The sequence below is a fragment of the Choloepus didactylus genome, chromosome 2 (assembly GCF_015220235.1).
Source record: "Choloepus didactylus isolate mChoDid1 chromosome 2, mChoDid1.pri, whole genome shotgun sequence".
Lineage (NCBI taxonomy): Eukaryota > Metazoa > Chordata > Mammalia > Pilosa > Megalonychidae > Choloepus > Choloepus didactylus.
The window spans coordinates 150,873,794-150,897,915 of NC_051308.1; the positions used below are offsets into that span (position 1 = coordinate 150,873,794).

General features: G+C 42.1%; 1 protein-coding gene across 2 annotated transcripts in view; it reads left to right on the forward strand.

Annotated features, from left to right (window-relative positions):
- Positions 1 to 24,122, forward strand: part of TGFBR3 (transforming growth factor beta receptor 3) — a 189,756-nt gene that overhangs the window by 136,015 nt on the left and 29,619 nt on the right. For both annotated transcript variants that reach the window (XM_037826657.1, XM_037826658.1), the window contains 8 exons: positions 5,292 to 5,475; positions 9,834 to 10,002; positions 11,676 to 11,823; positions 17,066 to 17,255; positions 18,997 to 19,331; positions 19,726 to 19,878; positions 22,226 to 22,366; positions 22,536 to 22,694. In XM_037826657.1, the coding sequence (XP_037682585.1) occupies positions 5,292 to 5,475; positions 9,834 to 10,002; positions 11,676 to 11,823; positions 17,066 to 17,255; positions 18,997 to 19,331; positions 19,726 to 19,878; positions 22,226 to 22,366; positions 22,536 to 22,694 (1,479 nt within the window). The remainder of the gene's footprint in view (positions 1 to 5,291; positions 5,476 to 9,833; positions 10,003 to 11,675; positions 11,824 to 17,065; positions 17,256 to 18,996; positions 19,332 to 19,725; positions 19,879 to 22,225; positions 22,367 to 22,535; positions 22,695 to 24,122) is intronic.

Genomic DNA, 24,122 nt, shown 5'->3' on the forward strand with positions numbered 1-24,122 from the left:
AATCAAGAAGGTACTTTCTCGCCCTGAGGTGTTGCTTTTGTCAAGTGAGGGTACACTGATGAATAACAGCAGTTCATGTGAGATAGGGACTGGACTAGAGGTTTGTTCAAAACACCTGTGGGTTCTCCTCTCTGAGGAGAGAAAAGGAGCCTGGGAAGCTTCATGGAGAAGGTGTGAAGCAGCATGGTATGTTCTGGAGCTGTGAGTGGTTCAGGACGGCTAATGGGGTACGTGGAGAGTGGTAGAAAATGGGGGCAGGCAGAGGCCATGAGCCACATTAAGATGCTTAGAATCTAACCTCTAAAATGTGTTTACATTTTAGAAGGATGGCCCAAGTGACAGTGTAGAGGAAGGATAGAGGGGGGCACGATGGGAGTCTGGGAGGTGGGGAGAAGGTTACTGTAATAGTTTGGCTGAACCATAAGAGCCAGTAATTGGGTAGTAGCATGGCAAGAACCCGAGATAAAGTAGAGGATGGGGAGTAGAATAAACAGCTTTAGAGTCTGTCATTTTATCCAAGTAGAAAATCCTTTTAATATACTTTTTATATTAAATGTAAAAACAATTTCACATTTATTCATGCAGCTATTTTTCTTGCAATAATAATTGCATCCCCTCCTTTATTAGTAAAATATTATTTCCCCACTTTTTCTTAGGGTTGTTGTTTTTGTTGTTGTTGTGTTTTCTATTCTCTTTACATCCTATGCAGAAACTTTAACCCAGGCCAGACTCTACTAAGGAGTCCAAACCATGAATATTAGGCAGGGACTGGAGACTGCACTGGTAGAATAGAGGAATGACATAAATATGTCATGTCTTTATTTCTTCAGTTCTCTTGGCTGTTTCTAGCATGATGCCCTCATGACAAGATGCAGACATGTGAGCCAAAGACAGTTCTACAGAAGGTAGCTTTGTAGTTGGTTAAACAACCCTGGGCCCCAGCAAGGGCTGTTTAATGTGCTCAGGTCAGCCTGGGAGTGAACCTGCAAGTCACTGACCTTAGCTTTGTCTTGTTGAACTTCTCAAGGATTTAGATGAATGTATAGAAGGCACACACATGAAATTTACAGATATATACAGCTAACAGAATAGTGATTTTTAAGTGGTCTCGATAGCTTGAAATATGGGTCTAAAGAATATATATAAGACATTATATTTATGTTAAAAGAATTGCTGGCATAAGGGAAGATGGAAGAGCCTTGACTTTGATAAAGACCTGGGGATTTAGGTACCATCATCTCTACCACACCCTGGTGGGACCCACCACCAGTTTGCTGGCTTATTCCAGAAGTCTGTCACTGGGCTCTTCCTCCTTGTCCCCCTTCCATCTAGACTCACCATAGCAGCTGGAGTGATCCCTTTAACATATTTGTTAGCAGTTTTAATCGACCCTCATTCAGACTAATATTGCACTCTTACAATTGTCTGCAAGACCCCCTTGGACCTGTGTCTTCTGTGACATGACCTCTTCCCCTACTACTCTCCCCCTCACTCCCTGTACTCTGGCCTCCTTGCTCTTCTTTCACATCCTGGGCAGATGCCTGCCTCAGGCCTTTGCACCTGCTGATCCCCACGTGGCTCCCTCTTCAGGTCTTTACCTTCTTGTGCCTTTCTCAGGCTCTCCCCACCACATTATTTTAAAGAATAGATCCCCTCTCCTTTCCCCTCAATTTATTTTTCTCCGCAGCACTCTTGACCGTATTATATGTTTTACTTGTTTATTTTGTTTCTCTGTCCTCCTTAGTAGACTTTAAACTCCACAAGGGCAGTTGTGTTCTCTATTATATCTTCAGCACCTAGAACAGCAGTGCCAGGCACTGAGTAGGCAAGTGCTCAATAAAAATTTGTTGGAAATATGCTTAAAGCATAAATTAATGAATGTGAGATAATAGCAGGTTCATCTGATGTTAAACTCATGTAGTCTGAGCCTCATACAGTGTCCGTATGAGTGGAGGTAACAGAGTCACAAATTACACTTGTCAAACCCTGAGTCTTGTGCTGGGCACCATGTTTCGGAGACTATGTTGGTGGAATGTGACAACTAGTGTCTGAGGGAGAGTTGAGGGAGTTGGGGGTATTATCCTGTAGACTTGATTAGGCTCAAAGACATCTTAAACATTTGAGGTATGTCCCGTGGAAGAAAGAGGAAGGAATTCTTCAGTCTGGGAGGCACAGCTAGGACTAGTGAATGGAAGACAAATCTTCCAGATATAAAGTAAGAATTGAACTCTGTCTTGGGCCCTTAGGACATCATCTCTCTGGAAAGGTTCAAGCAGAGGCCAGCTATGATCAGGAGTCCGAAGTCTCGTGTTTTGGTCTTGCCCTGCTGCTGGTTCCCTGACCTGGAGCAGGCCATTAACCTCTCTGAACCTCTGTTTCCTTTTCTCTACTATAGCCTACCTTACAGGTTATCCTGAGGATCAGAAGGAAATTCCATCTGAGCAGTACCTTCTGAAATGTGGTGGGGGCTGGGGAGGCCTTTGTCAAGCGTCCAGCTTTGTCAGAGCTGGAAGTGCTGGTGGTCAGGAGGAGAGTGCTGACTAACCCCTCGCTGAAGCAGAAAATTTCCACTGACCTGCCGTCAGGGACACTTCGCTGCCCCTGGCAGCTTCTCTCTCTTCTTATTGGAATGCGCTTGAGGAGTGGCAGTTAACTCCGTTTCCAAATTCCTCAGCCCTGAGTGTGCGAGCCTTCTTGCTGCTGGCCCAGAAGACGGGCTTGAGCAGGGTTAGTGGTGTGTGGAGGAATCAGCCAGATGTTGCCTCTTCTCAAAATATCAGCTAAATATTGCTTTTTAATAATTTCAGGATAGATTCCAAAGTTCCCTATTTCTTGTCTTATTTACACTGTTCACTTTCTTCCTTCTAGCATGCGCCAGTGATATATTCCACTTTCCACTGTGAAAAAAATGTAATTATGTATACTGAATTTAAAACCCAAGGGTTTTATTTTATAGTTGTAACACGAATGAGAACAGAAGATGCATGTCATCCACGGGTATTTGCCTTAATTTTCAGAACTGTGCCGGCAGTGGGATAAAGGTCTCTGGGCTGGTGTGTGTGAGTGTGTGTGTGTGTGTGTGTGTGTGTGTGTGTTTTGTTCAGTGATAGGTTTGATAAAAATGACGGGTTAGCACATGTGCGTGAAAAGAAGATTTTACTACAGTGCTAAAGTCAGAAAATCAGATAAGCGTCGTTTGCAGTTCAGTGTTGATGAGTAGCTAAGCCTCTGAGAAGTTATACATAGGTTGGCAAGGTTATTGTTTGGCAGGTAAGAGGCTCAGGAGCTTTTTCTTATACAGGCGATGTCAAAGCAAAGTCAGAGCTAAACGTTCTCCACTGGTTTTGCTTGTAAAGGACATTTAGCATTTCGACATTGCCATTACTCCACTTGATAGCACTTTATGGTACCTGCCACATAGTAAGTGTGCAATAAATGGTGGCAGTTGTTAGGGGTCATCATAGTTTATAACTAATTTATTAACGATCAGTACTTCCCAAGCCAAAAAGGATCATAAAGATACTCTTATTCTTTATTCATTATAAACAGTATGATTTCTAGCATAGAAAGGACTGTCTATTTGGGGGTCAGGGACCCACTGGATGTTTGGGTAGTGGTGACATTCAGTAGGTCCAGAGTCCCCAACCTCGGCACTGTTGACATCGCGAGCCGGAGAATTCTTTGCTGTGGGGGTGTCCTGTGCATCCTAGGACGTGTAGCAGCCTCCCTGGCCTCTACCCACTAAATGCCAGGAGTAGCCACCCCCCCCTCCCCAGTTGTGTTCATCAAAAAATGTCCCCAGACATTGACAGATTTCTCTCTTTTGGATAAAGTTGCCCTTGGTTGAGAACCACTGATGTAGAGGAAGCTGCTAAGATGCCTCACACTGGGCCTATCCTGTAACACTGGTTCTCAAACTTTGAATCACTCAGAACCCATTAGGGCAGTGGTTCTCAGCTGGATTGTCCAGGGAGCTTTAAAAATTACTATGCTTGCACCCCGCCCCAGAGTTTCTTATTGGTCTGAGGTGTGGCCTGGGCATCAGGATGCTTAGAAGCTCTTCAGGTAGTTCTGGTTTTCAGCCAAGATTGAGAATGACAGTATTAGTGGGTCATGGAATCAATTAAGCAAAGTACTTCTTTATTAGCATTTAAAAAATATATGTGTATATAATTGGATAGAACATATTGATGTCCAGCACAATTGTCAGACTAAGTACCATTTTGGGTGTATGTTGAGGTCAGTGTTTGAAAACACTTCTGTAAGTGATAGATGGGAATCATGTTCAAAATCCCTGCTCTCAACCTGCTTTTAGTCTAGCTTTTTATAACCTTTTTAGAAACTTCTGCTTTTTTTTTTTTTTTTTATTTATTCAAGGATAAATAGTCAACGTAGTTCTAAATTCTGTGATTTGGAAATTTTGAAGTTTCACCCTGATGTTGATAAAATTACTTCGTAGGTTCTAGCCAATAATGACATGCATGTTTTCAACAGCAACCAGTTTTCTTCCTTTGCATGTTTTAATTATATATACTATTTTATGCCAGGTCAGCACTGGTTTGAATACATCCAGCAAGAATGTGGGACATGCATAAATCATCCTGAAAGTTTCATTAGGATCAGTTTAACTGCCTCTTGACTTCATTATCTGTAGGAATTTGTGAGTCTTACAAAATGAACTGCTGTACACATTTATCTCAGTGCTATGAAAATAGTGTAATGCTGCAGAAGACTGGCAACCTCTGGCCATACTTTTTATCTCAACTCTTCAGAACATAAACTGAAGGGACTCTTGCTGGGTCCCCGCTGTGGTGACTCCCAGTAGACGGTATAGCTGTGGAAGGTCAGAAGTCATGAGCAGATGCTGACAGGACCTGGGGACACTTGTCCTGACCCTGAAGCTGTTCCAAGCCCCCGAGAACACTCACCACGGCTTCCCACCAGACCTGAAACACATTACTTGAAAGATTTGCCTTCCATTTAGATATCTAGAAAATAGCGATGATTGTTCTTAAGATTGCTCAGGACCCACTCTGCAGTCTCTCCTCACAAAGTTTTTTAAAAGTTCAAAGGGAATCCTACATCACTGATCATTTTGCCATTACCTGGGATAACTGGGCTTGGGGTTATTTCTTCAATCAGTTGCTGAAAAAAAGATGACTTGCCTGTATAACAGAGGGAAGAGAATTGGTTGACAAATGTCCATTAGTTGTCTGATAACTGCTTTCTCTAATAATAATTCAGTTGTGGGTGACTGCATCTAATTAAATGTGCAATTCTGTTTCCTCAAGGTGTCTGAGGGCTCCATTGTCCAGTTTTCGTCAGGAAACTTCTCCTTGTCAGCAGAAACAGAAGAAAGGAGCTTCCCCCATGGAAATGAACATCTGTTAAATTGGGCCCGAAAGGAGTATGGAGCAGTTACTTCATTCACAGAACTCAAGATTGCGAGAAACATTTATATTAAAGTGGGGGAAGGTAAATTTTATGTGATTTCAGTTAATGACTGATTTATGGCCATCATTGTTTTCTTTTCCAAGACCAGGTGGTTAGGGCAGGGAATCATAGAATTACAGGACGTGGGAGCTGGCAGGGTCCTACGGGAGCTTTTAAGCCTGCTCTCCTCCCCGTTCCCTCACAACATCCCCCCCTTCCCATTTCCTTCCAAGGAAACAGGCTGGTGATGGCCAAGTGAGAATTGAGCAGTAGCATGGTTGGGAGATGAGGAATTTGTTTTGTCAGATTTAGAAGACGTCCATGTAGGCAGAAGTTAGAAGAAGCAAGTGGAGGGCAAGAAGCTGAGGGTGTGGGAAAGGAGGTGATAACTGATGAATTGGCAGAGGAGTTGGCAGGATGGGTCAACAGCTAGGGCCTCCTTCTGTCTATTGTTCTGTGAACATTTGAAGCCCATGTCCATTTATGGTCTGAAGAGGTCAGTTAAATTTTGGACAATAGCAGAGGGAAATTATTTAAATTTATATTAATAGTGTTGCTTGTTACAAGGACAAATATTGGAGAAAGAAACTGCAGGACTTTGTATATGAGAAACCCATCTTTAAGTTCCTTGCCTTGTAGAGGGATATGGGTGGCTGGTGATTGCATTTTGAAAGCCTGTTATTTCTTTAATAACCTTTTCCATCCATATTTTGTAGTCAAGTCGAGTGTTTTTGAAATGCCCATTAGTAACTCTTGTATGTGGACCCTTGTTAAAGTCAGGTGATTGTGTGAAAACCAGGTGTCAGATCTTCAGTGTCCAGCTGCCTTCTAACGAATTCTATAGCCACTCTCACCACTTCCATAGTCAGTGTGGCAGGGCAGGATGGGGTGGGGCATTGAGTGCTTGTTCCCAGCCTTTTCTGGGATATGGGCTACTTAAAAGTGTCCACAAGACTGATGTAGGAGTGTGTGCTACGTGCAGGGGCCATAGCATGTGCTGCCACATGTACCCCACTAAACTCACCGGTAATCCTAAGAGGAAGACATTATTTTCATCATTTTATCTAGGAGTTAATGGGGGTTAAGTGAACTTGCTCAAATCCACTTTACAAGCAAGTGGCAAAACCAGGACTCAAACCCAGGTTTCCCGGCTCTAGTCTAATGCTTATTTCCTGATACTGTCTTAGCCAAATCAGTATAACCTGAAAATGCAAGTGTCCTGACTGGATGGAAAAACCGGTTTAGTTGGGACAGAGAGGAGTGTTAGATGAGAGTTGGGTTCAAGAAACTAAACGAATGGTATTCAGGCAAGTACAGGTGAGGCTAAATGAAAAAAAATCTCTTTTAATAAATATCCATTATTTTTAATAATAACAAAGTCTTTTAACTTGGCCAGTGGTCCGCATTGGTCTGACTACTCCTTGGAATTTGCTAGAATAAAAAGTTTGTTACAATGACATTTAGAATGTTGGGCCCTGTTCTCTTGAAGTGTGTAAGCTTCTAAGCACAGCAGGCCCCCATCCCTGAGCGTGAGGACTTAAGTGACTTCCCCAAGGCTGCCTACTGGCTGAGGGAAGTGAACATAAAGGACTGGTGAGCAGCCCAGTAAAAACCAAATAACGTCTTTGGTAACACCTTTGGAGCTCCAGAAATTGGACTCCAGCCATGGTTTTGTAAGTCACTGGCCCACGCTCATGGAGAGGAGCAGTTGGAAAAAGCGAAGTTCTTTGGTTAGATTGACAGGCCCAAGGCAGTGTTGTTCACCAGCACAGATCACACTCCGGTGAACAGGCTGCATCAGCTGTTTCCTCAGAGCCTGACCTGGCTCTCTTTCCTCGGACCCAGGGCTCCCGGGCCACGAGCCTCCTTTTGCTCTGACCTCAGTGGTTCTCAAAGTGTAGTGGCTGGAGCAGCGGCATCAGGATCCCCTGGGAACTTGTTAGAAATGCCACTTCTCAGGCCCACCTCACACTTACTAATCAGAAACTCCGGCAGTGGGAGTTTCAATGAGCCTGCCAGGTGACTCTGATGCTCACTCAAGTTTATAAACTACTGCGGTAACCTGTATACTTAGAGTGGAAGAACTGATCACTGGAGCCTCAGTTTTCATAGCTGGAAAATGAGGAGTTGGCATTACCTCCCATACTCACTCCTGCTCACCAAGCATATTTTGGGTCTCAAAGTCATTTATCAATCCTTTCCTAAAATACAAATAAGCATGTGACTTTTTTTCCCCCAAACTAGCCAGGTTTCTATCCGGGGTTTCCCCTTTGTGGTTTCCTTTCTATTTGGCACTTGGTGTAAGTTTCAGTGCCAAGCATGCGGAAGGTCACTGGGGGGAAAAAAACAACTCTCGCCCCCCCTCTAGTCCCCCTCAGCAAAAAGTGATCAGCTCGTTCAACTTAGTGACAATGACATCTGGAACTTCAGCCCTTACTAACATCAACTTTTGAAAAATTAAATCTTTCCTAGTGGCTTAGCAGAGTCACAATCTGCATGAACTTTCTGTTATTTGCCTCAATTTGGAAAACCTATACCATGTGCCTACTGCATGCCAGGTGCAAACCAGCCACACCTCTGAGCTGGAAATACAGAAGAGTGTCCCAGGAGGGTTCCTAGTCTCTTGAGTTCCAGACTGGCCTGTTCCTGGCCCATATACACACCCTCTCATTCTTGGTTTAATTTCAGCCCTTTCGGCCCAATATCATTTTCCATCCTGTGATCTGGGGGAGGCATCCACAGGCCTGCAGCTGCAGGGCGTGCAGATCTCATCTGCTCATCTGGCAAAGCCCTTAGCAGATGTGGAGGGGCTGCTGCTCCAGCAGCCTGAGCCGACGAGCCCTGGGCACTTCTCCCGAGGGGGTCTTAGACCAGGATCCAGAGTGTACAGCCAATGCTCTCTTGTGAAGAGCCTACAGGCAGAAGCCCCTTGAGACCCCTGTGTTCTGAGGGTGAGGCTGGATGCTTTATGGTGCCTGGACTGTGATGCTGCACGTGTGCTGGGGACCTCAGCGCAAGGAAGTTTCACAGGTGTGGGGAGCAGTATCCACCAAACTGGGACCTTGTGGGCTGATTCCTTCCTCCTGAGTGACACCTGCTCGCGGATTTGAATCCTCCTGGCATCATGTGCATTAAATCAAAAACGGCAGAAGTCTGTTTCATTAAAATGCCCAGGCTTTAGTTAATTACCCCTCTGAAAACAGCTTGCAACGCCTAGAACTTCCTTGACACTGGCCCCCGCTGTCAGGCTGCCAGCAGTTTCTTTCAAGTTCTGTTTAAACATTTAAACCACTGGATGGAAAACCCATCAAGCACAGGGCTGCATAACCAGCATGTGCTGCTCAGAGGGGGAGTGTCTTCAGACTTGGTATTTGTAACACTTTCCTTGGTAGAGGGTGATGAGCAGGCCCTCAGCGCAATGGATAATGTTTGTAAAGTCACCTTATAAACTGTAAAGTGCCATGCCAGCATTAGTTGTCAGAGTCAAGATTGTGAGAAAGAGTGAAATGCTGCTCTCCCTGTTTCCCCCAAGTTCCTACCTTCAATCTATAGGGTGTAAAGTGCTAGGGGGAATAAATATGAGGGAATGATTAATCCTACATGGCAGGCCAGAGAATTAATTAGGTGGTTGGTACTCCTACTAACTCAAATAGCAAATATCCAAGGAAGGGTGATTTGGGGATAGGATAGGCAGTGGATTCATTTTTTGATTATGCTGATGAGAAATGCTTATAGGAGTTTTAGGTGGGAGATGCTTGGTAGGTAGATGCTGTTTCACATCTGGAGCTCAGAGAAGGAGTCATGATAGAGGTACAAGTTGAAGTGGTAGGAGTGGTTCAGAGTGTCTAGGAAGATAAAAGACAAAAAGAGGATTGAAGAAGGAACTGATGATGCTTAGCTTTGATTTACATCAGGATCAACTATGTCACTTTTCTAAAAAAAGGAAAGCTGCCTAAGCTCCATCCAGACTTTTCGAATCAGTCTATCAGGGGTGGGGTCCAAACAGGTGGATTTTGATGTGCATCAAAGATTGAGGATAAGTGGTTTTCCGAATAGGAGCAGAGGAGGAGGAGCCAGTGAAAGAGACTGGTGGATAAATCAGGGGAGATGGATGAGAACAAAGAAGTATCATGGAGAATAAGAGGCGGTGCTTAGGATGCAAAGGAGGGGATTTAGACAGAAAAAGACCACAAGGGTTGGTCATTGGTGACCATAACAGAAGGCATTTCAGGGCACTGGTTGACGAATTCACAGATGAAGTTCCTTCCTTTGAGTTCGTGGTTCCCTGTGTCCAGCATTTGCTCAGTTTCGCTCAATTTCTCCACCTCCCACTTCCCTTCGAGTTTGATTGCCTTTAGTTGAGCAGTTCGATAGATTGCCCTGTTTTTCTTTACTTTCAGATCAAGTTTTCCCTCCCACATGCAACATAGGGAAGAATTTTCTGTCTCTCAATTACCTTGCCGAGTACCTTCAGCCCAAAGCGGCAGAAGGGTGTGTGATGTCCAGCCAGCCCCAGGATCAAGAAGTACACATCATCGAGTTACTCACCCCCAACTCTAACCCCTACAGGTAATGCGAGTGTGAGCATGTGTGTGTGTGTGTGTGTGGTTCTCTTCTGAACTGAGAGGAGATGAAAGATCTCTGCTGACTTGAGGCAGGGAGTGTAGTCCTCCCTACATGGGGAACCATTGATACTTCCGGTGTGTGGTTCACAGAAGCTTTGAAGAAGGCAGTAAAGGCACCAGTAGTGTCTTTTATTTTCTGTATCTGTCTCTAGATCCCGTATATTCCAGTTGAGCTCCTGAAGCCTATTCTGGACCTCTGGTTACTAATCTCGCTCCATTATTATCCCCTTTGACTGAGATTGTCCCTGATAAGAAAATTATAAAATATATGTTACTAAAATAATTATAATTTTAAATAAAATTTTAAATAAAATTCTGTCCATAGTGTCCTCAGGGCACTCCTTCACTCAGAACTGTTTGCTTTAAAGCTGTGTGTGTGTGTGTGTGTGGTGTGTGCTGGGGGTGGTCCTTTGTGGTGATATGCCAGAGAGCCATGGGATAGAACAATGAGCCTCTTCCTTGTGCTCTCCTACCCCTTCCCCCGCCCCCAGCTACCTCACCCCTGAACTGGAAATGTGACCCTCCCTATCAAAATGATTAGGAAATTAAAAAAAAGAAAAAAAAAAAGGGAAAAGTGAGCCCTTCACTCACTTTAATCTGCTATTCATGTGGACAAGTGACTTACAATTTTTAATTTGTATTATATAGTGATTTAAAAGTTAAAATTTTAATCAAATTTTGATTTCAAAAACAAATGCACTGCAGACTGGTTTTGGTAAGTTTCCACTCTGTCCCACAAAACGAATTTCGTGGAAAATTAAAAGGGAATGGGAAGAGACACAATCTGGCAAATGCACTTAGATTTTAAGCCTACGACTCCGTTTGAGTAGACCATTCATTTTATGCCTTACAAGTGTTTAAAACCAAGTTGGAAATAAAGATTTTTTTCCTTAAATTCATAATGACATAGATGTTATTGATAGTTTTTAAAAATTCTTTTTTATATGGAATTCTTAGAAATTTGGATCATGTTCATCAATTTTCCAGTAATCGTTTCATTGACCATCTGTTTTCTTTATTTTAATAACTGTATATCCAGAAGTTTGGGAAAGTAAATGCAGATATGTTTCTGTATATGTTAACGGCTTAAGCAAAAGTTACATAAGTCAAGGATCCTCCAGTCTTTTATCTCTTTTTTGATTCTGAAGTTTCCTAATTTTTTACCACACTGCTACCCTACTCCCTGCCACCCCTCTCTCACCAAACTTCTCCCCATTTCTGGTTTTGAAGGAATTTGGGCATATAGCAAGCTGGAAAGTTACACACTGAAGGCATTAAAGGTTGAAAATGCAACAATTCTCCTTCAAAAGTAAACTCCTCTGGGTTGTTGAAGTCCATTTCAAACAGTGGCTGCATTAAGTAACCACTTTTTTTTTCCCCAAAGAAGAGAAAATTTTTAGTGGCTAATTATGAGCAGGCATACATTCTATTGTTATGTAAAAGCATTTTGTTATGTGTGCAATAACAATCTGTTTTGCACATGTCATTTGCCTGGGATCAATTCCAGCTTTTTAATCAACTGGCCAGACACTGGAAACATGAAGACTTGGAAGAGGGGAGATAGTTGCAGTATTCTGGCATTTGGGTCCTCACTTTGCCTTTGTTTTCCATTCTCAGTGCTTTCCAGGTGGATATAATAATTGACATAAGACCTTCTCGAAAGGGTCCTGAAGTGATCAAAAACCTCGTCCTGATCTTGAAGTGCAAAAAGTCTGTCAACTGGGTGATCAAATCCTTCCATGTTAAGGGAAATCTGAGAGTTATTGTAAGTTGACTGAGCATTTTTTGTTTTGATCACTGGCAATAATTTAAGCTATGCTTATATGTGTTAGTTTTCTAGCGTATACCTCTTTAGGTTCTATCTGAGTTCTCTCAATTATTTTTGCAGAATAGGCGGCTCCTTGGCTTCTTGTGGCAAGAGCTGATGGTGTGGTGGTTTAAAGCACGGACTTAGCGGGGGTCAAGACTCCTGGGTTTGAGTTCAGGCTCTGCCATTTACAACTCTGAACTTGGGCAAGTCCCTGAAGTTTTCTAGGCCCCAGTTGGCCTCATTTATGAAATTCCTGAAAGGTGTTAGTGTACTTGCAGTCATAGAAAACATAGATTAATGAAAATAACCGAACGTTTCATGGTTCAGAGTCCTGTGGAGTCCCCAGGTTCTGGTCCTGAATATCAGCTCTCACTTTGGGGTTAGAATTTAGGGAAGGCGCATGGGAAATTAGGCTAACCCCAACTCACATCATGGACTTTTCTTTCTGAGATAAATACATGGTATTGGCATGTTTTGCTGCCACTTGCTTCTAACTTCTAAGGGTGAAACACTGAAAAAAGAATCATAGTAACTGAGAGGCTAGTGAGCCTATGCCACAAAAATATACCCCAGCCCGTTCCTTAAGGATTAGATTTCATGAAGAAATTATACTTAAGAGGCTTAGCTGGTTAGCATTATAGGCAAATGGCAGCTAGCTTCCTGGAAAGTTAAGTGTTGAAATTTGGCAAAAATAAATTGTGTTTCAGCTGTGTTTAGGGAGATAACTATTTGACGAAATATCAGAGTGAATTATACTGAAAAGTATATTAAAAAAAAACCCTCCCCATTTTTAGAAGATCATTCTTTCTTTAGCATCTCTTTTGTAGGCCCCAATTTTTATATGTTGTCTTTTTAAAAGCTGTGGCCTGTTCCTCTTTGAGAACCTGCACTGAATCAGTGGAGGGTGGGTTTTATATTTTCAGTGTTTTAGAAGAGGGATTCTTCGGTGTTGGTAATATTTATTCATTCTTGGTATCTTCTGTGATACAGCAGTGAACAGAGCCAAGAGTTTCTTAGGCAACCTCACGTAAAAGCACTTGCCAGAGGCAGCAGACAAAGCCACAAGCACACACATCCTAATTTTAAAGTAATAGTTTTTGGTTCCTGTTGAGTTTTTTTTTTAAAACTTTGAGAGGATCCCATAAGCCATCATGTGTAATGGTGATATGTTAATTTGGTGTTGAGCACAAAACCCAACCGTGATTTTCTGAAGTCAGAGATGTGTGAATGCCTTCCCTGGCCTGGCATGAGGGGGGTTAGTGACCTGGGTGTCTGCTGCCTTCACTGCCTGGCACACCAACCAAATGTTTTGAATTTCAGAATAACAAAAACAGGAAAGGGAATTATGCTTTGAAAGGCAAAAACATACGGTCCTTTTTTAATTCCCTGCTGGAGTTCTTGTATAAATGTTCTTTTGGCCTTGACCCGTAAATGGCTCTCTCTCTCCCTCGATGTGTGTGCCTGGCCCACGGCCGTCATGAAATTCACTTAGAATATCCCACTTCTCATACGAATCAGAAAGGCTAGAAATGAGGTTGCTCATCCCACTGCAAGATCTGTTTATATTCCTTTCTTTGGCTGGACTCCTGTTCCAGGCCAATTTTGGACAATGCATGACAACATTACTAAACAATTAGGTAATGTTTCATGATGTTCTCTTTTATTCCCCCAATCAGTTTCATGCTTCTTGATTTCCTAACTCCCTGTCTCAGATGTGAATTCTGACTGTGCTGGGGGAAGGGTACTTGCTTAGAAAAGGGGCAATATTTTATAGTAACCTTGTTTGTAGTATTTCCTTTAGAGGCAGCATGGTGGAGTGCCAAAGATCCTGGCTCCAGTGCCAGACAGATTCAGATTCCATCTTCGATTGTCATTAATCCTAATGAATACTGGGCAACTCGGTTGAACTGTGAGTCTGTGTCCTTACCTGGGAAATGGGTATCTCAGTAGTACTCTTCTTGAGTCATTATGAGGCTTAGCTGAGTTTATCCATTCATTCAACCAAGTATTTGAATGTCTACAGAATATTTCATCTAAAGCACTCAGCTCACTGCCTGTGCATGGCGAGTTCTCTGCTTTATGTGCTAGTTAATTTCAGTGAGCCTCAGTGTCCCCTTCTCTAACAATGGAATAATAATGCCTATCTCCTGATTTTGAGGGTGGAGAGAATTAAATAAGATAACATATGTAGAGCTCCTAGCACAGTGCCTGGTATAAAAAGGGGGTTCATCTTCCTTCATAAGCAACTCTTTAAAAGGGTTTTTACAGGAAAAATTAGGACATGTGTCTAAGCACAGTGAAAACAAAGAAAAATGTCTGCTTAGGAATTGTCGGGAACTTGCTTGGGTAAATTTAAAGAAGAGCACTATTGACCCTTAGGCGTGTGTGTCAGGGGTGGGTATGGGCAGACCAAATAACACAATGACCAAAAGAGACAGAAGGGACTATGTTGTGAGTAAGAATGAGAATGCTAGAAGTATCCCTATTGTCACGTGCAGTTTTCTTTAGGTCCCCATAAGGACTGTGAATGTCCTAGTTGCCCGGATGCTAAAACAAATGCCATACAATGGGTTAGCTCAACAGTGGGAAGTTATTGGCTCACAGTTCTGAGGATAGGAGAAGTACGAAATCCAAAATCCAGGCATCACCAAAGCAGTGCTTTCTCCCTGAAGACTGTGGCATTCTGGGGCTGGCTGCTAACCATACTTGGGTCCTTGGTCCTTCCATTACGTGGCAGTGCACATGATGGCATCTTTTCCTTTTTCTTCCTGATTCCTTTGACTTCCCGCTTCTACCCCTCCACATGGCTTTGTCTTCATAAAGCCTCCAGTAATGGGATTAAGGTCCAAACTCATTGAGTTGGGCCCCACCTTAACTAAAAATAACATTTTCAAAAGGTCCTATTTACAATGGGTTCACATCCCAGGAATGGATCAAGATTAAGACCATGTTTTTTCTAGGATACATAATTCTGCCTACTACAATGTATAGTCACTTTTACAGCAGGAAGAGTTTCCAAAACATAAAATGAGAGATGGAGGAAACATGTTAGAGATTTCCTGTTGTACTATTTCATGTGACTCAGAACTTTTAAGGTTGGTGATGGCCAGCTTGTTCTTAGAAAAGATTAAAAAAAAAAAAATCTCGTGGGAATATGCATTGTATTCTCTGGCCAACACCCCCCACCCCCAATAATTCTGATGCCATTGGGGGTGGGGGGAAAGGAAGACACTCAGATGCTCTGCAGAGCTCATCACCTTTCAGGAAGATGTGGCTGGGAAAGGGTGGTCGTATTTGGAGACCCCATTTGGAGTAGCTCCATGGAGGCTGGGAAAGCCTGGGGACTCCCAGAAACACAAGATGAGGAATTTACTCGGTGCTGGGAACCAGCTGGTCTGCCATTGTCCCAAGCCTTGATTTACAGATGTGTAGATAGATTTCAAGCCTTGTAAGTCCCAAGGCGTAATCAGTATGAGTTGTACTGACAGCACCTCGAGTTCATTTGAGAGGTGTAAACAGATCATTCCGTATTAGTACCAAAGCACAGGTGGCAGTTATGATGATAGTATGCTGGAAACATGATATTTTCTCAGCTGTCCAACAACATGAAAGACTAGGGCAGATGAGGCCAGGCAGAATTGTTTAGGCCAATGTTGCAAATGCCAGCCAATCAAAACGGCACACTGCTTTGAAAGGTTGAAAGAAGCTGGGCCTGGGAAGAAACTGCTGTTGACTAAATGAATAGAGTTCTAAGAACAAGTTGGATCATTCCTTTCCTCGTTTTGGTTTTCTTTTTTTTTTTTTTTTTAACCCTTTCTTCCCTAGTCTCCAAATCAGAGTAAGAGCTAGAATGTTCTGAACTTATGAAACAGAGGTTGCAATGACTACAGCTTTGTGTGGGGTACCTTTGCATGCAGTGTTTGTGACTGGTCACTCTGGCAGTTTTCCCTCAGATAAGCACTGTGGGATATAAAAAGTATACTGGGTGAGAGATCCTTTATGCTTTGAATTGAAATATGTGTGTCCCCAGCCAATATCCCACAAGCAAAGAGGCCAAGAGAACTCAGAGCCTGTGAATCTTGTATGGTTTTACAGTGGGAAAGGATTAATATTTAGTCATGTTAGGGGCAAACAGAATGGGAAACAAATGGGGAGTTTAAGAAAAATGCTGCATGTACGCAGGAGAAAATAATTGGGCATGGAAATTAAAGTGATTTTTATATGGCATGAAAATGGCATAATCTGCATGCTGGAAAGGCTCAGCAGCGCTGTTGGAGCAGTTGTTGAGAACATAGTGACTTCCGTTGGGGTTCTCTGTGCAGCATTCGGCTCTCTTACCATCTGACAAGGCCACTGCTGCAGGAGTCAGTGGGCAATGGGGAAATTTACCTCCCATGTCCTGGTTACTCAGAGTTTATCTTATAGGTATAATGGGACTCTTACTCACGTTGTAAAAATCCTATTATATCCTTTCCCAGAATATTTCTATTATTCAATTTTAATTTTGTAACTAGTTACCATATGAAAGCTAATATTATGATTTGTACACTGGATAAAATATTGGTCCTCAGAGGGGTGATTACTCAAATGATTTAATTAATGTTTTAGAACTTAAAAATCTAAGCATCTTCAGTTAAAAGAACTGGCAAATGAATACGTTTATAGGATTGCTAAATTGATCATAAATTATAGGTAAAATATAAACATTGGTTGTTTTACCCTATGGAATTTCATAGTTTATAAAGATGGAATAGACTCAACACTAAAGTAACTAGATTGTAAGTAGAAGCACAGGCATATTCTGACAACAAGTATGTACATCTGTATACTTTGTACTTAATTTTAAATAAGAGGGAGGAAAGGATCTCCTATTTGGTGGAACTGTGTGTGTTCATAATTTAAACATTAACCCAATTCTGTAGTAACAGACTAGATGTAGTACGTCACTACATAGCTGTCACTGGATTATTTTTGTATCAACATAAGCAACCCAAACAGTATCATCCAACAGCATGAAGAGATGCCTTATTATCTCTTATTAAAGGTTTTCACATCAATGTTCTTTAGCCCAGGAAAATGGGGGGCAAAAGAATAATTTCCTCAGATACAATGTAGAATCTATTTGATTCAGATATTAATTTTCTTATTAAAGCACCGTTAAATTTTAGACTCACAAGTGAAATTTTGCTATCTTCAGGCCCCTAACAGTATTGGCTTTGGGAAAGAGAGTGAAAGATCCATGAAAATGACCAGATCAATAAGAGAGGACATTCCTTCAAACCAAGAGAATCTGGTCAAGTGGGCTCTGGACAATGGCTATAGTCCAGTAACATCATACACAATGGCTCCTGTGGCTAATAGATTTCACCTTCGGCTTGAAAACAATGGTAAGCATTCTTTTTTAAAAAAAATTTAAATAAAATTTCCCCCAAGTGAAGCTTTCCACCAAGGAAATCTCATTTCAGCTTATGTGACACTGTTTTTCTATTGCACATTGTAATGATTCATCGGAGTACCTTATGCTATAAGGCTTAAATTAATCTAGAATTGTGATAGATTATTTTGAAGAAATATCCTTTATACAGATTTTCAGTAACAGAGTTGATTGCATGTTAGAGAATTTGTTATAGACACAGATCAATTACCTTCACTTTGATTACACTAAGAATAAGTTAGCCTGGGTCCTTCTCTCAGAAGGTACCCAGTGACCACTGGTCGCTGAGAATATGAAGGGGGGCTGGATGGCTGGAGAGAAGTCCTTGGTCAGAGGCTGTGTGTTTCAGTGAAATAGTCACAAGGACTCATATTTGTGCTTTCACATCCTCACCCAGAAAGGAGGGTAGTAGAGGTTTTTATCCCAGTTCAATGGAGTAGAAAGCAAAGGCTTGAGTTCTTCAAGTTTTGGGGTCTAATAGCTAGCAAGACTTGAACCCCAAGTTTTCAGATCCCCGGCCTGTTCCTTACCTGATGGTACAGCTGCTGAATTCAGTGTCCTTAGAATGAGACTTAGGAGCACAGGTTCAGGTCCCAGCTCTGCCATTTACTCACTGTGTGGCAGGGAAAGTCGCTTAACCTCTGAGCCTTAGGTTCCTCCCCAGTAATATGGAAAAAGTAATAGGACCTCCCTCACAAGATTGTTGTGAAGGTTTTTCCTAAAGTACAAATTTAAAACTTTGACTTCTTTGGAACCATCCTTTTCAAAAGTACAGGATGGAAGGGGAGTTGATGCTCACCAGTCATCTTTACTTCTATTTTCTGCTGAGAAGGATTGACCTTAAGCACGCGTCCATTGGCTGTGAGTAGTGGATATAAAGAATACAGGGGAAAATTGGCTCTTTTCTTTAAATTATTGAAATATGAAAAAATATCACATACTGAGTATATGGAAATATGCCTCCCCCCTTAAAGGGATAGTTGCCTAAGGAGCCTTTATTTTTCCCCTTAAAGAGTAAATGCTAAAAGACAAGGATGCCCAGATTTCTGTTAGAATTTAGCAACCAAAAAGGAGGAGCAACATAATTTTACAATGATATTTAAAATAAATTAAATAATAAATTTAAAATATCTATATTGTTAGAACCTAAAAAGTTTCTAGTTGCAAGGAAAATAGTTAATAAAATTAGAACGTAATAATTTTGTCCTACATAACATATTCAAATCATAGGTTTTTATAGCCTGTACGGCCTTTGAAATCACCTAATCCAGTGGTTTTCCACATTGGCTAAACATTAGATTCACATGGGGAGGCTTTGAAACATTAATGATTGGGTCCCACCCCAGAGAGTCTGATTTTTATCTGGCCTGGAGTATGGCCTGGGCATAGGGATTTCTTTTTAAGCCCCCAGGTTGCTTTTATTGTACAGCCAAAGTTGAGAACCACTGATCAAATCCAGTTCCTTAATTTTAAAAATAAGGAAACTGAGGCACAGAGAAGCCATTTGCCCAGTGCCACTCAGCTAGTTAGAGATTTCTAGAAGTCAGTCTTCCCTCCCCTCATCTCTTTGATTTATTGCTCATTAAAAGTCATTTTCCACGTGCCCATTCTGTGCTAACCCCTCTTGCTCTTCCTTCTACTGATGATGACTGTGGCCTGTCCTCAGATGTTTTGCCTTTTTCTGTCACCACCAGAGGAGATGCGAGATGAGGAAGTCCATACCATCCCCCCTGAGCTGCGAATCCTGTTGGGCACTGACTCCCTGCCTGCCCTGAAGAACCCACCCATGCATGGAGGGGAAGGCCGAGACAGAGGTTTTCCCTTCCCTTTCCCCGACGTCTCCAGGAGAGGCCGAAAGGAAGGGGGAGAACATGGGCTCCCTCGGCCGCGAGACCCCGTCATCCCCAGCATACAACTGTTTCCCGGTCCCAGATTGCCGGAAGAGGTGCAAGGGAGCATGGGTGTTGCCCTGTCAGTCAAATGTAGCAATGAAAAGATGATCGTGGCCGTGGAAAAAGAGTCTCTTCAGGTCAGTGCAGTTAGTAAAGGAGAGAAGAGATGCCTGTCTCCTTCCCCATCTTGTCCTGAGCCTGTGTTAATTATTTCCCTCTAGCCCCGTCGCTTTTGAACCCCGGAGACTTGATACTGTTTTCTCAGGTGGATGAGCCCACTTCCCTTGGCTGCGATTCTGACCCGGTTCCTGTTGTTCTCAGTAAGGGGGGAGGTTCCAGACCCTTGTGTGTCAATATTTTGCTATTGGATTTCCAAGACCAACATATAGTCCTTGGGCTGTTGAGGTCGTAGGCTGGGAAGAGGTAGTGGGGGAGGAGGAATGCAAGCTTTTAGCAACCTTTCCTTGGAAGATCAGGCAAAATCTATTAACTGTGGAACTGCCATTATGGCTTTGGTGATTGTTGTTTCAGGCCAGCGGCTACTCAAGGCTGGAGCTCACTCTTTTGGATCCTACCTGCAAGGCCAAGATGAATGGCACCCACTTCATTTTGGAGTCCCCCTTCAATGGCTGTGGTACTCAGCACCGGCGGTCAGCACCTGACGGCATGGTTTACTATAACTCTGTGAGTATTTTCCAGAACACAGCTTTGCCTTTGCTGGAGCCTTACTGGGAATTACCATTAGCCTTCATTCTATCAATAGCCTTAAAATTTCTATAAAAATGAGGAGAGGTGTTAATACCCCAGGCCTGAGCAAAGCCAAGTGTCAGCCTGAGCAAAGCCAAGTGATTATACTTTCACCTTGACTCTTGTTTCATTTTCTTTATTGGTGGTTCTGTAGGAGTTGGGAGCCCCCATTCTCTTGGCAGGAGCATTTATGTGGATCTCTCCCATCTCCTGGGGGCAAAGGGTTCACTGGCAAGATGATTACAACTTCTCTGTTTCATCAAGCTGCAGTTTCAAATGGCTTGGTCCTTTGGGGACAAAACCCAAGCCTTGGGTGGTCTTCAAGTAAGCACCTCTTCACAGCTGAACTAACCAGACATGTGGCCTTTTTGGCATCAGTTAAGTCTTATCCAGAAGTGGGAAGACACATCTTCCCCCACTCAAAAGAGAGAAATCTGAAAAGACCCTTTAGGAAATGATTACCCTCTTTCTCCAGCTCTAAAAAAAAGCCCCAAAAGGAACTTACTTTGAGGGGGTTCCGTAGATTCCTCCAATGATAGTCCCTTTCAGTAGTTAATGTTCACTTTCTGGAGATCATCTGCTTCAGTTCATCTAAATCCTTTTTCTTGTGATTAAACCTGTTCTCCTGGAGATGGAGACTTGGCAGTGAATATTGAAGTAATTCAAAACATGAAACCTCAAAAGAACTTTACAATGTTAATTTTGCAATTTGGGTTGTACTTTTGATGGTAAAAATAAGACTTCGATATCCCTGTGCCCAGCTTTGCCATGGGACAGGGGAGAGGGTGGGGGGCAGTGATTGACACTTCGCACTGCTGGTTGACAGACACATTTGACCTGATCCAGGGAAGAGACTGGTGATCGGGTGCTCCAGTCAGAATGGTTCATGTGGGGACTGGCTCTCCTGTGAGCCCAAGTTTATTGTTCCTCAGAGAATCTTAGACTGTTTGAGCTGGCAGGAACTCTGAGATGATCTCATCCAACTTCCTCCTTTCACAGGTGAGGAAATTGAACTCCAGAGAGTTAAGAGACTTGCTTAGATTCACATGCCTAGTTAATAGCAGAGCCAAGACTGAATCTAGCTTCTTGGCTTCTCATCTACTGATCTTTCCCCAACACCGGGCGGGCCCAGCCAATCTCCCTTTTTGTTACTCGAATAAGTAATTAACTGTGGACTCCTATGATGAACACCCTCTTGTCAATTACAACACTGATATACTTGATTTTGGCATTTTAAACTGATGTCCAAGTTAACACCAGTAAAAGGCTTTGGTGATCTGTCAGTTAGGAAAAAAGGTATTGATTGTTTTAGGAGAGAAATGTATCATGAGCCCTGTAAACTCCTTCTTTCTCATGTATTGTTTTATTATGATACCCAAGGCAAGCAGTGTCCTAGGTACTTGCTTCAGTTCCCATCAGTACTTTCTTTTATTCAGTAAAGAATAGAGAGGCAGTTTTCCTTCATTCTCTTCCCATTCTACTCCCTTAAGTGAATATTTTAGCTGTTTGTTCCAGTTATAATTGTTTGGAGTAATTTTCAGACTTACCAAATATTTTTATTTTGCAACATGTTCAGAATCCAAGCATGTGAGGCAAAAACAAGAAAAGAAAAGAAAAAGTGTGACTACTTTGAGTCTCTTAGACCTAGCCTCCATATATGCAAAGAAATTAGGATTTTTTATTTTATTTATGGAGTCATGGTCCTTGCATCTTATCTAGAGCTAACCCAGTGTTAAGACAGATGGTCCTGGAATAAACATGCTGTTCTTTCCATTCAGAGAGATGTTGAGGAACAGAGGAGCAAAAGATATAGGAATGCAAGAGAAGAGATGAGGAAGAGAATGACTCAGTGGGTCCTTTGCCTCTAACTCAAAACAAACTTTATACAGATCGTAAAGTTCACAAATAACAAAAGTTCCTTACAATAGCAGACTCTAGTTTTCAACATAAAGATCCCTAAGAAGAAGATCATCCCCGCCCCCTTCACAGTATTGGCCTATTGACTACCCCAATTGCAGTGTCTATTGATTTTCCCACTGTTTGAAGTAATTTTTATTTCTTCACAAGGGAAAAATGAATTGTTATATATAATTTGAACCTACATTGAGGTTTTCATTATTATTCATCTCTCTAAAAGATAAAATCCCAACAAAACTTGGCATTTGTTTGAAGCCAGGTTTTCAATTTGCATCTGAAATTATTACATGGATATCAGTGTGAGGTAGAAACAAATGCCTACGTTTGGGTGCTTTTATACATTGGCTGTGCTTTCTTTGCTTTTTAGATTGTGATACAGGTTCCATCCCCTGTTGATAGTAGTGGTTGGCCAGAAGGTTATGAAGATTTGGAGTCAGGTGATAACGGATTTCTGGGAGATACAGATGAAGGAGATACTGCTTTCTTCAGTCGGCCTGAAATTGTGGTGGTATGTATTTGTTTTCAGTAGGTCATCTGTGGAGAATTTTGTTTTTTTCGGTTGGCTTTGGTTAGGCACTATTAAAAAAGAAAATTGAATGCTAAAGGCCAAGGATTATAAAGCTGCTGGGCCTTCATCCTTCATTTGACTAATTTATCTCCCTTTGCTTTTTTCCCAGTTTAATTGCAGCCTGCGGCAGGTGGGGAACCCTAGTGTCTTCCAGGACCCACCCAATAGGAACATCACCTTCAACATGGAGCTGTACAACACTGATCTCTTTCTGGTGCCCTCGCAGGGGGTCTTCTCTGTGGCAGAGAATGGACATATTTATGTTGAGGTGAGAGCTGAACATTAGCCTTGGGCCATTGGATTAGTGCTGAGTTGTGGTTCCTGGGCCACTGTATAAAGCACCCAGTAGTTCCCTGCAGTGGGCCTCTCTTTGCTCTTCCCCTCGGCCCTTGACCAACTCTGGGTGTGGGCTGGGCTCCAAAAATGCTTCTTGGTTGATTTCCTATTAAAGAAGGCAATTTCAGGGGTTGCTACATTGTGCTAAATGGAGAGAATGTTTTGTATGCACAGTGTTAAACAAGAACATGAGTTACACCAATAAACTCCTGTCTTTGTTTTGTCCTCAGCATTTTCAGAACAGTAGTTCCAGAGTTATCTATGGAATATTTCAAACCACCTCACATAATTTTTCTAAATTGTACTGACTGTTGAAGAAAATGCTGTATAATCTCATAAAAACTTTTTTTTCCCCTAGATGATTACCTAAATGTATATATAAATGCATTGAAACTATTTTCTGCATATAATGGTAATACTCCTGCATGACATAAATTGTGGAATGACTACAAAAATATTAGGTAGTGGTGATGATAAGGAAATACCAGCTAATATTTATTACAGATTTACTGTGTGCTAAACACAAGTTATAAGCTTCATAGTAATTCATTAATCTTCAAAGCAGTCCTATAAGACAGGATTATCAATATCCCCATTTTATGGATTAGGAAATTGAGGCACAGACTTCCCTGAGGTCACACAGCTGGTACTTAGTTGAGCCAGAGTTCATACCCAGGCTGTCTGGCTCCAGAGCCCACACTGTTATCCACTGGATGCTACTATCATTTATCCTGAAAGTGCCCTTTGAAAGGGGAGAAAATGTAACCTTTTAGTAGTGCAAATACCAAGTTTATAGATTGGATTCTAGAGAAGATAAATCTCCTATGGCACCAGGATGTCATCTGTTTGTTGTGCACTGGGCATAGCCTGTAGTGTTTCAATTTGCATGTTGTCAACTGGTCTTACAGGGAAGCACTGTGCATCATTTGATGAGCTGCTTTTGGTGCTAAGCTGCCAGTTTGTGTTCTCCTGCACTGTGGGAGGGTGAGAAGCTCAAAGGGTCAAAATAATAAGATACTTCCATAAATTACAAGTGACCTTAGCACATATATTTCTATTTTAGAAAGACAAATAACTCTCACATTTGCACAGACTCTAGGACAGAGTTCCCAGGCTCTAAATGTTGTTTTCCTTGATTATTATGGATTCTGACCCTGCTCCTTTTTGATCCTGTGTTCCAAGAGACCTTCTCTTTCTTTGGGTGCATCTTTCTTCATTGCTGCTTTTCTAAGATGCTGTTCCTAATGCTCCTAATCAAAGATTGTTGATTTTCTCTTGCTTTTTCTGGCTGCAGATAACACATGCATAACTCCCTGTTGTGTTATGGATTCTAGGGGTGCTGCTTAAGTGCATTTTGTTC